The 13218-nt window shown below is 34.7% G+C and overlaps 2 protein-coding genes and 1 non-coding gene across 3 annotated transcripts; 2 read left to right on the plus strand and 1 right to left on the minus strand.

Moving 5' to 3' along the window:
* The first annotated feature begins 1084 nt into the window (after positions 1–1084).
* LOC133294883 (pantothenate kinase 2-like) lies at positions 1085–3801 on the plus strand. Its single transcript, XM_061493640.1, has 6 exons — positions 1085–1254; positions 1354–1512; positions 1873–1956; positions 2269–2463; positions 2556–2627; positions 3418–3801. The coding sequence occupies exons 1-6, from the start codon at positions 1222–1224 to the stop codon at positions 3517–3519; spliced, it is 645 nt and encodes a 214-aa protein (XP_061349624.1). The 5' UTR covers positions 1085–1221; the 3' UTR covers positions 3520–3801.
* Positions 3802–5625: 1824 nt separating this feature from the next.
* Positions 5626–5697, plus strand: TRNAP-UGG (transfer RNA proline (anticodon UGG)). Its single transcript has one exon. It is a non-coding gene; the product is annotated as a tRNA-Pro (tRNA).
* Positions 5698–7156: 1459 nt separating this feature from the next.
* LOC133294884 (dof zinc finger protein DOF5.6-like) lies at positions 7157–8631 on the minus strand. The gene is made up of 2 exons (XM_061493641.1): positions 8578–8631; positions 7157–8101 (listed from the first exon to the last, which is right to left on the minus strand). The coding sequence occupies exons 1-2, from the start codon at positions 8629–8631 to the stop codon at positions 7157–7159; spliced, it is 999 nt and encodes a 332-aa protein (XP_061349625.1).
* Between the last annotated feature and the right edge of the window lie 4587 nt (positions 8632–13218).

Raw genomic sequence — 13218 nt, forward strand, 5'->3', positions numbered from 1 at the left:
CTATGAAGCTCATTTGTGACAACCAAGCCGCTTTGCATATATCCTCTAAACCAGTCTTTCATGAGAGGACCAAGCATATAGAAATTGACTGTCGTTTTGTTAGAGAAAAGATCCAGTCAAGGGAGATCGAGACAGCATTTGTCAATTCCAATGATCAACTTGCGGATGTATTCACTAAAGCTCTTAGAGGTCCCCGAATAGATCATATTTGTAACAAGCTGGGAGCTTTTGATATATACGCACCAGCTTGAGGGGGAGTGTTAGAAATAATATTATTTTATTATTATTAGAATAGTCTAGAATAGTCTAGATTGTGGGCTTGGCCCATTAGGTCATCCCATTAGGTTTTTTTAGTCTCTATAAATAGAGAGCCTCCTTGTACAGACTTATACACTTGAATATACAATATATTTCAGATTCAATTCATTCTTTCATGTGTTGTATTGTGACTGGTTGATCTAATTACTGTTACTTCTTTTTAAGGAAATTATGTGTTTGATGTATCCATAATTTTGAGTAGAAATATAATTGAACGAGTTAGCTTAAAGACAATGCCATACTGACTCATTTGTCTTTTTGGTTCTGATGGGGGCTTAAGCCATCATTGCTTCTCGTAAAGGAAGAGTGACCATTTTGCCACGCTTGGCAAAATTACTTACCAGACTGTCACGCCAACAGTAAATTTTGCCAAAATGCCACGCGGAATATTTCGCTACACTGTGTAGCGAAATATGTTTGCAAGTAATTTGCTACACAGTGTAGCGAAATATGCCATATCAGGATGCACAGGCAGCAAAAATGACACGTGTCAAGTAGGCAGAATCCAAGCATAATTCGCTACACAGTGTAGTGAATTTCTGCCTGCTTGACATGTGTCATTTTTGCTGATTGTGCAGCCTGACATGGCATATTTCTCTACACTGTGTAGCGGATTACTTGCAAACATATTTCGCTACACAGTGTAGCGAAATATGCCGCGTGGCATTTTGACAAAATTTACTGTTGGCGTGGCAGTTTGGTAAATTTTTTTGCCAACCGTGGCAAAATAGTCACGGTTCCTCTCATAAATCATGTTGCAGGTAATCTGAAACCCTCCTTTTGTTTCAGGAAACAAGGCTGCTTACTCTAATTGAAGGTGTTCTTGCTGCAAATATTTTTGACTGGGGATCTCGTGCATGTGTGGATCTTTATCATGAAGGAACTATTATTGAAATTTACAGAATGAGTCGCAATAAAATGCAGCGACCTTGGCGGGTAGGTGGAGTTAACATATCTGCTGATAAGGGTACTTTATTTCTGAATTTATTCATCATAGCTGGTAATTGAATACTAAGCTAAATATTTCTGATCTAGGTGGATAATTTTGATGTCTTCAAAGAGAGAATGTTAGGGACGGGAGACAAGAAAATGCCCCCTCATAGAAGAGCTTTACTTTTTGTAGATAATTCAGGTGCTGACATTGTTCTAGGGATGCTTCCCCTGGCAAGGGAGCTACTGCGTCGTGGAACTGAAGTGAGTTCACTTTATGTATTTTGGAAAATTTAAAATTCCTGTATTGGACTACATTTGTATTTGATCTTAAGCGTTCCCCTTCAAAAAAAAAAAAAACAATTTTATTTGAATTTCAACTATTAGCAATTATAATAAATGTTTTGGTTTACTAAAGATGTTCTGGTCATAGTTGTATTCTCGGTAAGAAGTAGATACATAATATTGTTAAGATCTATTCGTAGCTGACAATCTCCAATGTGAAATATGCCTGCTTACCAAAATTATGATTTATCTTTGTCCGTTTGGCTGCTATACAGTCACTTTGGCCAATGCCTTTAAATTTTATGTTGTTACCATGATATAATGGATGTGTTCTAACAGGTAGTTCTGGTTGCAAACTCACTTCCTGCTTTAAATGATGTGACTGCAATGGAGCTTCCTGATATTGTAGCTGAGGCAGCCAAGGTTTGTGTAGTTTTGTGAACTCTAATTTGATCTCAGTTATTTTTTATGTTTAAGGGGTCCCTTATATAATGGAATAGGAATAGTTATATTATCTTTCCTTGTAATATAAACCTCCCTTTACAAATGGAATAAAGTGGTCTCGCATTCACTGTGATTTAAAAAGGAATGACTAGAGTTCATTTGTGTAATGCAAGTATCTACAAAAGTGTCGTTAGAAGTTTCCAATATCATTGACCTTATATTCAGTGTCCATTTGTTGATTTTACTGTAACCTTATAATCCTTCAGTGGAACTAATTCTTCTAGTTTACAGCATTGTGACATTCTAAGGAGAGCTGCAGAAGCTGGAGGTTTGATTGTGGATGTAATGATTAATACCTCAGACAGCTCTAAAGGAAATTCGTCTTCAGTCCCCTTGATGGTTGTTGAGAACGGGTGCGGTAGTCCATGTATAGACTTAAGACAGGTCAGCTCTGAGCTGGCTGCTGCTGCAAAAGATGCCGATTTGGTGGGAGGCTCATTCCGTTTATTTGATAGCATTACTGTGGATTTGAGAATATCTAGGAGAATGTATTCTAATTAACCTTTTGTTATCTGCAGATAATTTTGGAAGGGATGGGAAGAGCTCTTCATACTAACCTCAATGCTCGGTTTAAGTGTGATGCTTTGAAGGTAACGTCATCTGGTTTATATACCTAATAGCTATTATTACAGTCAGATGAATATAATCTGGCATTTTTCATCGTTGGGTTTTGGCTTAGAGCTTACTGAGCTAATGCTTCTCTAAACTCTATTTTCCTCTTTTCTATGATGATTATCTTGTGTTTAGAACTCCACTACTTGGGGTTGTTACATGGATTCATGAACTGATTAGGATTTTTCATGTGGATTCTATTTCTCATCAATCGGCCATATCTAGAATTATACATGCTTTTGGTCCCTTAAAGCCTTCGACTTCTAATCAGTATTTTCAGGAACTCATGTTTTTGTAAATCTTTGTGAATTTATTTATGTGCTGTACTTACTTTATCACATCAGGATAGACAACCTTCTTGCATATTGTTGACAGTTGGACTTACTCCCGAGCTAATATTAGTATATTATGTATCGGGTTAATGGCATTCTTATGGGAATGGATCCCTCGTGTATCGTTTAACTTGATAAGGTTACATGAGATGATCTTAGCTGTACATAGACAAATCAATGGTTTTCTTTTTCTCACTTTCCTAACAATGTCATATTTGGGTGCCATTAATTTGTCTATAGACAGTAGATATCATTTCACATGAGATCATGTGACACGAAAGGATCCATTCTCATTCTTATATATCCATTGCCTGCATATATATGCCTCGGTTTATGAGAGGGAAATAGCCTCCAAGTGTTTGGTTTGACACATTTCTTCTCCCCTTGTTCTTTGTCTTTATTCATTTATTTATTTGTTTGTAAATATTTTTGGCAGCTTGCCATGGTGAAAAACCAGAGATTGGCTGAAAAGTTGCTTGGAGGGAACATATACGACTGTATTTGCAAATACGAGCCTGCTAGTTTAAAGCTTCCATGAGCAGTTGATTTTCTGGTTTAATCAGTATACTTGTAGGGGATATGAAAGACACTTCTGGTAGACGAAATTTTTGTTCATATGTAACCTTATGTTTTATGTTTCTTTTGTGCACAGGGCAATATCGTTTTTTTTTCCCCGCAAACTTTTTACTGGATGCATGTAGCATTTTATTTTATTTTTATAACTTTTGTGTTTTGCAATAATCTTTTTTTCCTGTAATTTATTTTGGATATTTGAAACATTTTATTATATAAAATCATCGTTAGAAGGGTTTTCTAATTACGACAGTGTTCGAGGAATTAGTCTTGGTCAAAGAGAACAGAATTTTAGATGACGAATATGAAGTGTGCGCGTTGTTTATGCATGTCTAGATTTTCTTTTCATGTATCCTGCTAGGTTTACAAAATAGGAATATCAATTTTATTCCAACTTTTTGGTTGTGCGAAAATGAATTATGATACCCTTGACACATCTTTAGAAGGAAATGTGATTTTTAGCAACTAGTAATTAATAAATTGTTTTGTTTATTTGTTATATTGTAATTTTGTTGGAGTTGGAATTAATGGATAATAAGGCCTACTTTACCCAATAAAAAAGTAGACAACTAAGGCTATATTTACTTTTATATTTTAGTGGATCAAAATCATGTACTTTTAATTAAATGAACGACAAATATATTAAACTTTTGAGAATAGGAGTCAAGTGTATAAATTTTGGTTTTGTATGCTAAATAATAGAAAAAATTTATTTTTAAATAGGATATAGTATATGAAAATAAAGTTTGAGGTAGGTTGTGAGTTATTCCCTTGGGATTGAGGGGTTTATTTTTGGCAGAACAATCTTGGTGTTTTTATATGCCTGTAACGTGATAACTTTTTTTTTTTTGAGACGTAAAGTGATAACTTTTTTGCTTCAGTTTGAATCGATGGCTAACTGGGCTTATTTATTTACATTGTTTGATGAGTTAAGGGGAGTCAATAGCTTTTTTTTTTGGAGTTACCCAACCCTAATTATCTCTTTGAGACGAGTTGGCTCCCTCCGGTATCCCCACGAGCTTCGACTCTTTGAGCCGGCTATGGGACTAATCCGGAGTGCGGGGGAACAGTGATGGCTAAAGGTTCAGCCCCCTCCCCAAGAATGCATTCAGCGGGAATCGAACACATATCCAACTCCACTAACTCAGCGCCAAGTTACCAACTGAGTTGCACCCATTGGGTAGGGGAGTCAATAGCTACCTTCTATTGTACAAGGGAGTAATTTGCAGTTCATGAAAAGTTTGAGGAAAATAATATGCAATTTTCCCTTTAAATATGTTGTATTCATCACACTAATCATCAGTGTTTCGTGGCCTAATTGGGCACCTAGGTTTTTTCAGAATTGTTTGACTGATCTTTTTGTTAAAAAAAGAAAAAAAGAAAAAAAGAACAATAAAATAGCTAATGAACTTGGAGTTCAGTGGATACCAGCCTCAATTTTTAAGACTAGTATGCTATTATATGTTCAATCCTGTACTTATTTAATCTGACATGATAAATTCACTTTGAAAATCCCAAGCCACATTCACCATCCTTAATGCCCCTTACCTCATAGTATTGTTCCCCAACGCTTGAATGTGAATATACTATTCTAGTGTACTTTTATTAGATCCAAGAGCATATAGTGTATAGATAATAAAACCAAATAGCTGATGAGAAAGAGTTGAGCAAAATCATGAATCATTTAATAGCTGTTAGTTTTTTCTACCAAAATAAAAAATAAAAAATAGCCCTTAGTTTTGCTAAGAGGAAAATGGAAACAGAAGAAAACAAAAGGATTTAGCTGGAATGATGTGTCTGGATCACATTTTTGTTTTAGAATATTATGAGTTTAATTTTGATTTATTATCAAAGTTACAATATCATCTAACAATGTGTAACAACATTAAAGGAGTTAAATTTTTTAGGTAATAATTAATTAATTATCATAATCAAAATTCTTTAATGATTTAACAACGTTGTTACACATTGTTGTTAACAACAATGTAAAGAAATTTCGTATGTCACGTTGTTTTATTTTCTTGCACAGACAAGTTTTGTTACTAGTAATATATGTCTTCAACGAACAACTGGGCATTTGGTCTAGTGGTATGATTCTCGCTTTGGGTGCGAGAGGTCCCGAGTTCGATTCTCGGAATGCCCCAATATTTTAAACTTTTTGCTATTCTTGAGTGGCGCGTGGATTAAAAGGCCACCAAATCAAGTAGAATTCTCAGCTTAAAAACTCTGCCACGCCAGCGAATAATGTTTGCCTCCAAATAAAGTGTCAATTCACCTTCTTATGTAATATGTTACAGTAACTTGATATTTTTACTAAAGCATATACGGTTAGCTACTAATCAGAGAAAAAAGAAAAAAAGATTGTGTAACTAGTTCAGCATTCACACAGTTAAATTCCCGGGAAAAACAATGAAAAAAAGAAGAAGAAAATAATTTCAGATTGAAGTATATATTCATCCATTCTTTACTGCATAAAATTGAAATATTCAATTTTGACAATACGACAAACATCCTAGTTAGAGAAATGAAGATGTAGCATATAAAGTATTACTTGTATTATTGTATATCAAGAAAAATAAATAAAAATTCTCTGTTTCTTTCATACATTAAAAAATCTACTGAAAAATAATACTCTGTGCCTAGCTATAATGTGCTTGGTAATTGGTAAAAGGAAATGAAAGACGGTGGAAAATAAAATCGTTTACTTAATATCTTCTTGCTTGATAGGAGTGAGAAAAAAAAAAAGATGAAAAAAAATATATATAATGAGAAAACAATCATAATTAAAAACATATTGCCGTTTACTTTTAACTCTCACGCACATGCACTTAAGAATAGGGTTGGAAATTATGTATCTCACAATATAATAATAAGCAGTATTTCAATTTTAGTTGCTTTACATTTTTATTTTTTTTGCATTAACCATGCAAGCTCAAAGTAACTTTCATCCCAAGGTTATATCTGACTTAAATGCATGTTATTCTTCTGTTTTCCTTTTTAAGCCTTCCAAGTTAGATCGAAACAAGTCCCAAGTGTTATGGAATATTCAGTATTCACAATTCAGTCTCTGCATAACTGAAATTTTTACTCCAAGAAAAATGATCAGAAAAATGATTTAAAATGTCTTATGAAGATATATGTCAGAGCAGTACTAGTAATTAAGGACATAAATAATAACCCCACAAGCATAGAGACAAAGGGTTTCCATAAAGATAATAATATATATAGTACTACTGCATTTTCTTTAACTGGAAAAGAACTACCATATCTTCCTCGATGTTACATCATATATAAATCCTAAAGCTTTCATGACGTGTCGCACACAAAGACACAAATATATATATATAAACCAAAAGGTAACGCACCAAGGCAGTCGAATTGGACTCTGAAGCTTCTCATTCACACTGTCTTGGTTAAGTCAATAGAACCTGAAAACCACCAACACTACATAGGAAAATACGAGGAACCCTCCCTTCAAAAGGCTTAACTTATGTATATATATATATATATATATATATATAATATTATATAAAAATAAAATATATATAGGTAAAGTGATTGATCAAATTAACCCAGCCAAGAGAGAGCTTAGATTTTCCATTTTAGACCAAAGGATTTGTTGTGGAAGATCCATAGCCGTTCATCATGCCAGTCCATGATCCTGGACCGTTCAGATACCCAAATGATTCTTTTCCAGCATCAGAGCAACCCTGGTCTTGCCATTCAAGGGACAATAGTTTAGGGTTTGGTTTCACATCATCAATTGAGGCATTATGGTCCTCCTTAGCATCATATGGCAGCATTAGCCTCTGGCAAGAGTCCATTAAGTAAGCCCCATTATTAATTATATTGTTACCATGATCAAGGGACATGCCACCAAATGCAGGAGAACAAAGATTGTGAAAATTTGGTGACATTCCATTTTGAGTAGTACCATTCATGTCTCCCAACCCAACAGCCATACCCATATCACTATTTCCAAAAAAATCAAAATTCCTAGAACTACTCCCAATTATGCCTTCCAACTTATTTTCCATGAAGTCAATAGGCCTAGGATGGTTCTCGAACATACCAATGTTATACTTGTTATCCATGAAATTAGGGTTTCCCAATGCTCCAGCATTACTCCCAAGTAAGTTACTGAGGTGGGAAAATTGCATATCTGGGAAAGAAAGTTGAAGATCTTTGGGGTTGTGATGGTAGGAGGGACCTGGTTGTTGAGCTTGGTTTTGATTATTAGGTAATTGGTCATTGGATTTCTTGGTAGAAACTTTCTTGTTCTTTCTGCAACCTCCACCAACAGGGATGTTCCTAAGAGTGCCTCCTTTGGTCCAGTACCTTCTGCAAGTCTTGCAGAAGTACCTTGGCTGAGAGAGACTGTAGTTGTTGTAGTAGCAGAATTTGGTGTGGGTTGAATCACACCTTGGACACTTTAGAGCTTGGTCATGAGGTGGTCTTAGCCTTCTCTCTATCAGTGGCCTTGAGCATGTAAGCATGTCTCCAGATGGTGATGAAGAATCCATTCCTGAATCCTCGTGAATTGTGCCCTGACATAATTTTGCATAAAAAAGAAACAAGAACTGAATATAATGATATAAGGGAAAAAATGTGTTACGTACTATAAAATTTGTCTTGTTTGATATTAATGTAGATGTCTTTTTCTTTCCATTATTCTTTTTGTTCTCTTTCTAGCTACTCCTAATAATTTTCTTTTCCTTGGCTTTCTCTTTTTTTTTTCTTCCCTTTCCCTTTGAACCATAACACACTCCTGTCGAACTCATAATGCAAGACAGAGAGGTAGTGCAAGACACTTTATATATAACAAGGTAACTATGATTAACTAGTAACCTTCAGCAAAAACTCTCTTGCCAATTAATGTGAGAGAACTGATAAGTATGAGGGATCAATGTGAGTTTAAATCACCATCCACCAATGTGCTTCTCTCATGCGGAAGACATATGAGAATTGATGATAAAGAAAATTAGAGGCATATGTAATATACATTTTGACGTGCATGATATACCTGCAACCAATGATCTGATGATTCCATGCAGACATGCAATGAAGATAAACCCATTAACAGTGAACCGGGACCCTGTTTTCCTCTGATGGAACAATGTACTTTGTTAAACTAAAGTGCCACTACTTGTAACAGTTTGTGAATGGCATTGCACGGAGAAAGAAGAGGGACTTGAGCTATGAAGTGTTGTAGGTGTTTAAGTGAGAAGAGATATGGAGAAGAGAGGGTATGGTGTGGTATGTGTGTGTGGTTGCTACATGGGACGAGACAGCGAATAAGAAGGAAGAAAAAGGTGAGGCTAGTGAGTAAGAGGGTGCCATGTTGTCCCTCAGCTAGAATGTTAAACCCCGTCGGTGACAACAATGGTGGGCCTTAACTTGTCTCACTAGTACTAAATCTTCACTTGACAAAATGGACGTTTGGATTTGGTCACAGTCACTAGTTGTTGTTGACTTGGCAGAATGACAACCGTTGATGGTGATTTGAATTGTAACAATAGCTTCATGATCTGACGTGACAGAGGGTGAGAATATTTGGGTCCCCGATAAAGAACGCATACCGAAAGAGCACTCTACTTGTAAGCCCCACACACCCATATATTGGACCCACTCAACCTCCTCCCACAAGCAAGGGATATATTCTCATTTCTCACACGCGCCCATGCTTCTCATGTGCCCTCTTTCTTTCTTTCCCTAGACAAATAACCCTATGTTCTAAAATCAAAGCCTTCAGTTTTGGGTTAGATCCTCTATCTACTCTTCAATTTTTGCTTACCCAAATTAGATTAAAAAAAAATAGAACGTTTTTTTTTTTTTACATTATCTATTTATTATTCATCGATTACTCAAATTGGGCGGCTAAGATGATATGGACGGTAAAGTTTTCCCAATCAAATTTTAACATAATTGTATTTTCTCAATTGATTTTGCGAGGGAATTTGTGAGGAAAAGTAGTAGAGAGGATGAAATTAGCGACGAAATTTGCATAGCAATTCCCTCACTATATAGGATTTTTCTAGTAGTGACTATAATTAAACTAGAAGAATCTCTTACCAGTTGACCCATGTGCTCCGTAATAAATGAAAGTTTTTTATGTCATCACTGTATTGCAATTTTCTTCTAGTCCTATTATTGGTCTAATATAATATCTATCTATATCTTTATTCTTGTTTCAAATTAGTATACCAGTGTTAAATTCAAACTTTGAACTTATATTCCACAACTAGGCGGGTTGGTTTAAAATCTAGCTAGGGAATAAACTGAAAAGCTTTCATCATAAGGGTGACACCCGAAAGAGAAACGAGGATGCTATCTTTATGCAATAAGTATAGAAGATGAATAACATGTAGGATATAGTTGGCGTGAGGAACACACCCCACTCTACAGGAACCAAAGTACATGCAATGTCAGGCGAATAAAGTGTGTGTGTGTGTGTGCCCATGTTAATTACTGCGTTCACCTGAATTCGTAGCTAGTTAATTCGTTCTTGTGATGAGTGGATGTGGATGTTTTTCTTTTTTCATTGGGTGGTCGTTTTCTGTCTGCTTTAGTACAAAGATGGATTATTATTTCAATCATAAGCAAGTTATCATTGCTACTCAGTGCTTATCTTCCTTCTAGGTACTTGTTACTTGTTAGCTTCTGCTATGGAGTGTAGAATCATGCATTGGGTGCCTGCTGTCTGTAGGTAAAGGGTCACGTAAAGATGAAACAGTTAGAGCCAAAAGCACCATCCGGAGGATAATTTGTTTATACTGACTTCTAACATATCATGAAAGTTATGAGCGATAAACCAATGAAAGAGACACAATTATAAGCACTCCTTGGACTTATAATCGCTATAATTTTACATGATATCACAATAAGATTTGAACTATTTTACATCATTGTTTATATTTTTAATCTTACTTGTTCATCTTATTTATATGGGACAATTATAATATTTTAATTATAAGTTATTTGATACAAGTGAATCAATAGTGTAAAACTTATTATTTTTACTTTGTTGTAAGAATAACTTGACATATAATATAAATTTACGACAGCATGACATGTGCAGAGCTAAAGATTTCAGTGCGTATGATTACAAACTCAATAATGCGGTAGTGTAGCCTCTTGGCTTTTTGCCATGTATATGCACATGCCGTGCATATGCCTTTGTACAATAGTAGGTATCTTGTAAATTAACAAGAAGTATCACCTTTTGAGATAGAAATACTTCAAACTGTGAACAAACTTCATTCTCAAGCTACGTGTTTTCACTTCCTACACCTAAGTTGCTTTTTTTTTATCTTCTTTTGTTCTTTCTTTCTTTTTCTTAAAGAAACCAAATGAAAGTTCAGAAAAGGCCAAGCAACACCATACAAATTTAAAAGCTGGAGTCGTTCTTCTCAAAAACACTTAAAGCGGGAAATTTTTTAGGATGATTTTTTTTTTATGAAAAATTTTGTAAAATTTTTTCCTTAGAATTAGATACTCCTCATCCTCTTCCGATTATTTTTTTTCCCCTTTCCTGTTTTGTTAAGAGGGTATCAATAACGTTAACCCACTTTTTTACTTTCTTAATTTCCAAATTGTTTTGAGCTATATTCCGTGCATGGATATATATAAAAAGCCACTATATATTAATTATTATTTGATCCATGCATGGATCGAAGGCACAAGCTAGCGGGTAATCTGCCAAACAGAGAAAGCATGTAACTGAAAATGAAACCATATATAGTCCAACTAAAAATATTTGGTTTATATAAGCTGTAGATATTTTCCGGTTAATGTAGACTGTCCCCATGCATACAATAGAATATATCACTAGGCTTCTAATTGGTTACATATGAGTTATATATATATGCATGTGGTCCGCGATATGATGTTGGTCAAAAATTCGAACACTTATACCTCGTTATGGGTGCAGTCAATTTGGTTCTTTAGGTCCAATTCAAGGGATCAGCCCCCACCATGATAGATCTTTTATATCTATCCCAAAGTTTTCCTTTCACATGTACAGCAATGATGCACACAAGAAAACCAATTTAAAAAGCCCCCAAATCCCTTAGGAAGCCAATATTCATTATAAATCATAATTGGTATTAAAAGTTTCAAATTAGAGCACCACATATCAATATTACGGAGAAGTACATTTCTTGGGCCAAAAGAGACTGCAGAATCCAAAGCAACATTTATATGGTCCAAATAATTGTCTGATCCTGGTGTACCTGCCCATAGAAAAAACATAATACCATTATTACGTGTATCTGGAATTCTTTGGTTCATGTGCTTATTGCTTGCGACTACGTGTATGCAAAGAAATTTCAATAGTTAGTATATATATATATACGCATGCGCGACACAACAAACGGTGACTGCGGCGCGCAGGGAAATTGGGTAAGAGATTTGAAACAAATTCCTAGTTCGAGGGATTTTGTTTTGTTGTGGATCAGCGAATCTATGAGGGTAGTGGTGGGGTGGACAATATCTTTACAAATCACTACCATATTTTTTTTTTATTGGACAATGTTAATCAGTGTATTTGAGTTACTTGTCAAAAAATTTAAAATAAAATGTTAAATAAAATAAAGCTTTTAAAAATCTTGACGTATCAAATGTTATAAGCTAGCTGGATTTTTTTTTTAATTTATATATTTTAACCTTATGTGTACCGTTGGTTATTGCTTTTTTGTCCCCTGATTTGTTTTCTGGCTAGCAAATAGCAATAGTTCAGCAAGAATGATTGGTGTTTCTGCTATTTTGCAGCAAGATGGAGTCCCTTTGAGGACCCACGTAACCTCGCCTTAGGCACCCGACCATATGTCCCTCAAGATTTTTCCCTAGCTAGGGTGTCGTCGTCGACGTTATGATTACCTTCTAGTTTAGATATTGGTTCTCTTTCACATTGGGAACTACATGTCAAAAGATTGAATACAAATTTAACTTTGGCATTAATGTTTTTATGTTTATGAAATATCTCTTACGGAGTTTTATATATGTGCAGGAGATAAAATTCTCCTCTAGCATGAGAAATATTACAACATTTAGCTTTTTGTCATTATATAAGCTTGTATAGAATTTCATAAATTTTAAAAATGTATTATTTTACAACAACTTTTTTATTTGAGATGTCTATTTGTAATCTTTCCAAAAGGGGGAAAATGTGTATCATTTAAAAGGATATAAAGTTGTATCATTTTAAATGAGAGAAAGAGATAAATCATTGGAGAGAGAGTGAGGAGAAAAAGTTTTAAAGTTGTGGGCCTCACCTCTTTATGAAAGTAAACACTTTTTTCCCTTCCAAAAATTATCTCAACCTTTATCTCTAATATTTACATATACTTGTTAAGGAATTATATAATATAAAAAAAGTAAAATATCTCCATCTAACAATTTAAATTTTGGGGTTGAGTTAGCTTTTGTTGATGGTTCTCAAAAATTGAGATCCATTCATTGTTTATATGCTCTTAAATTTCCTTTTTTGCTATTAAGTTTTGATGTTTTATTCCAAGTTTGTCTTCAGGAGCAATTTATGATTAAACACAGCTGTAGCAACTAGCAGATTTGGAAATCAGGGAGCAACTCGCAGTTCTGTGCAATTCCTGAAAAATGTTTCTCATTTTCAGGAGGCCCAATGACCATTTAGAAGAGGCCCAATTTA

Source organism: Gastrolobium bilobum, unplaced genomic scaffold (assembly GCF_033153095.1).
Source record: "Gastrolobium bilobum isolate Gb01-03AN ecotype WA unplaced genomic scaffold, APGP_CSIRO_Gbil_v1 utg19093, whole genome shotgun sequence".
In the NCBI taxonomy this organism is placed as follows: domain Eukaryota; kingdom Viridiplantae; phylum Streptophyta; class Magnoliopsida; order Fabales; family Fabaceae; genus Gastrolobium; species Gastrolobium bilobum.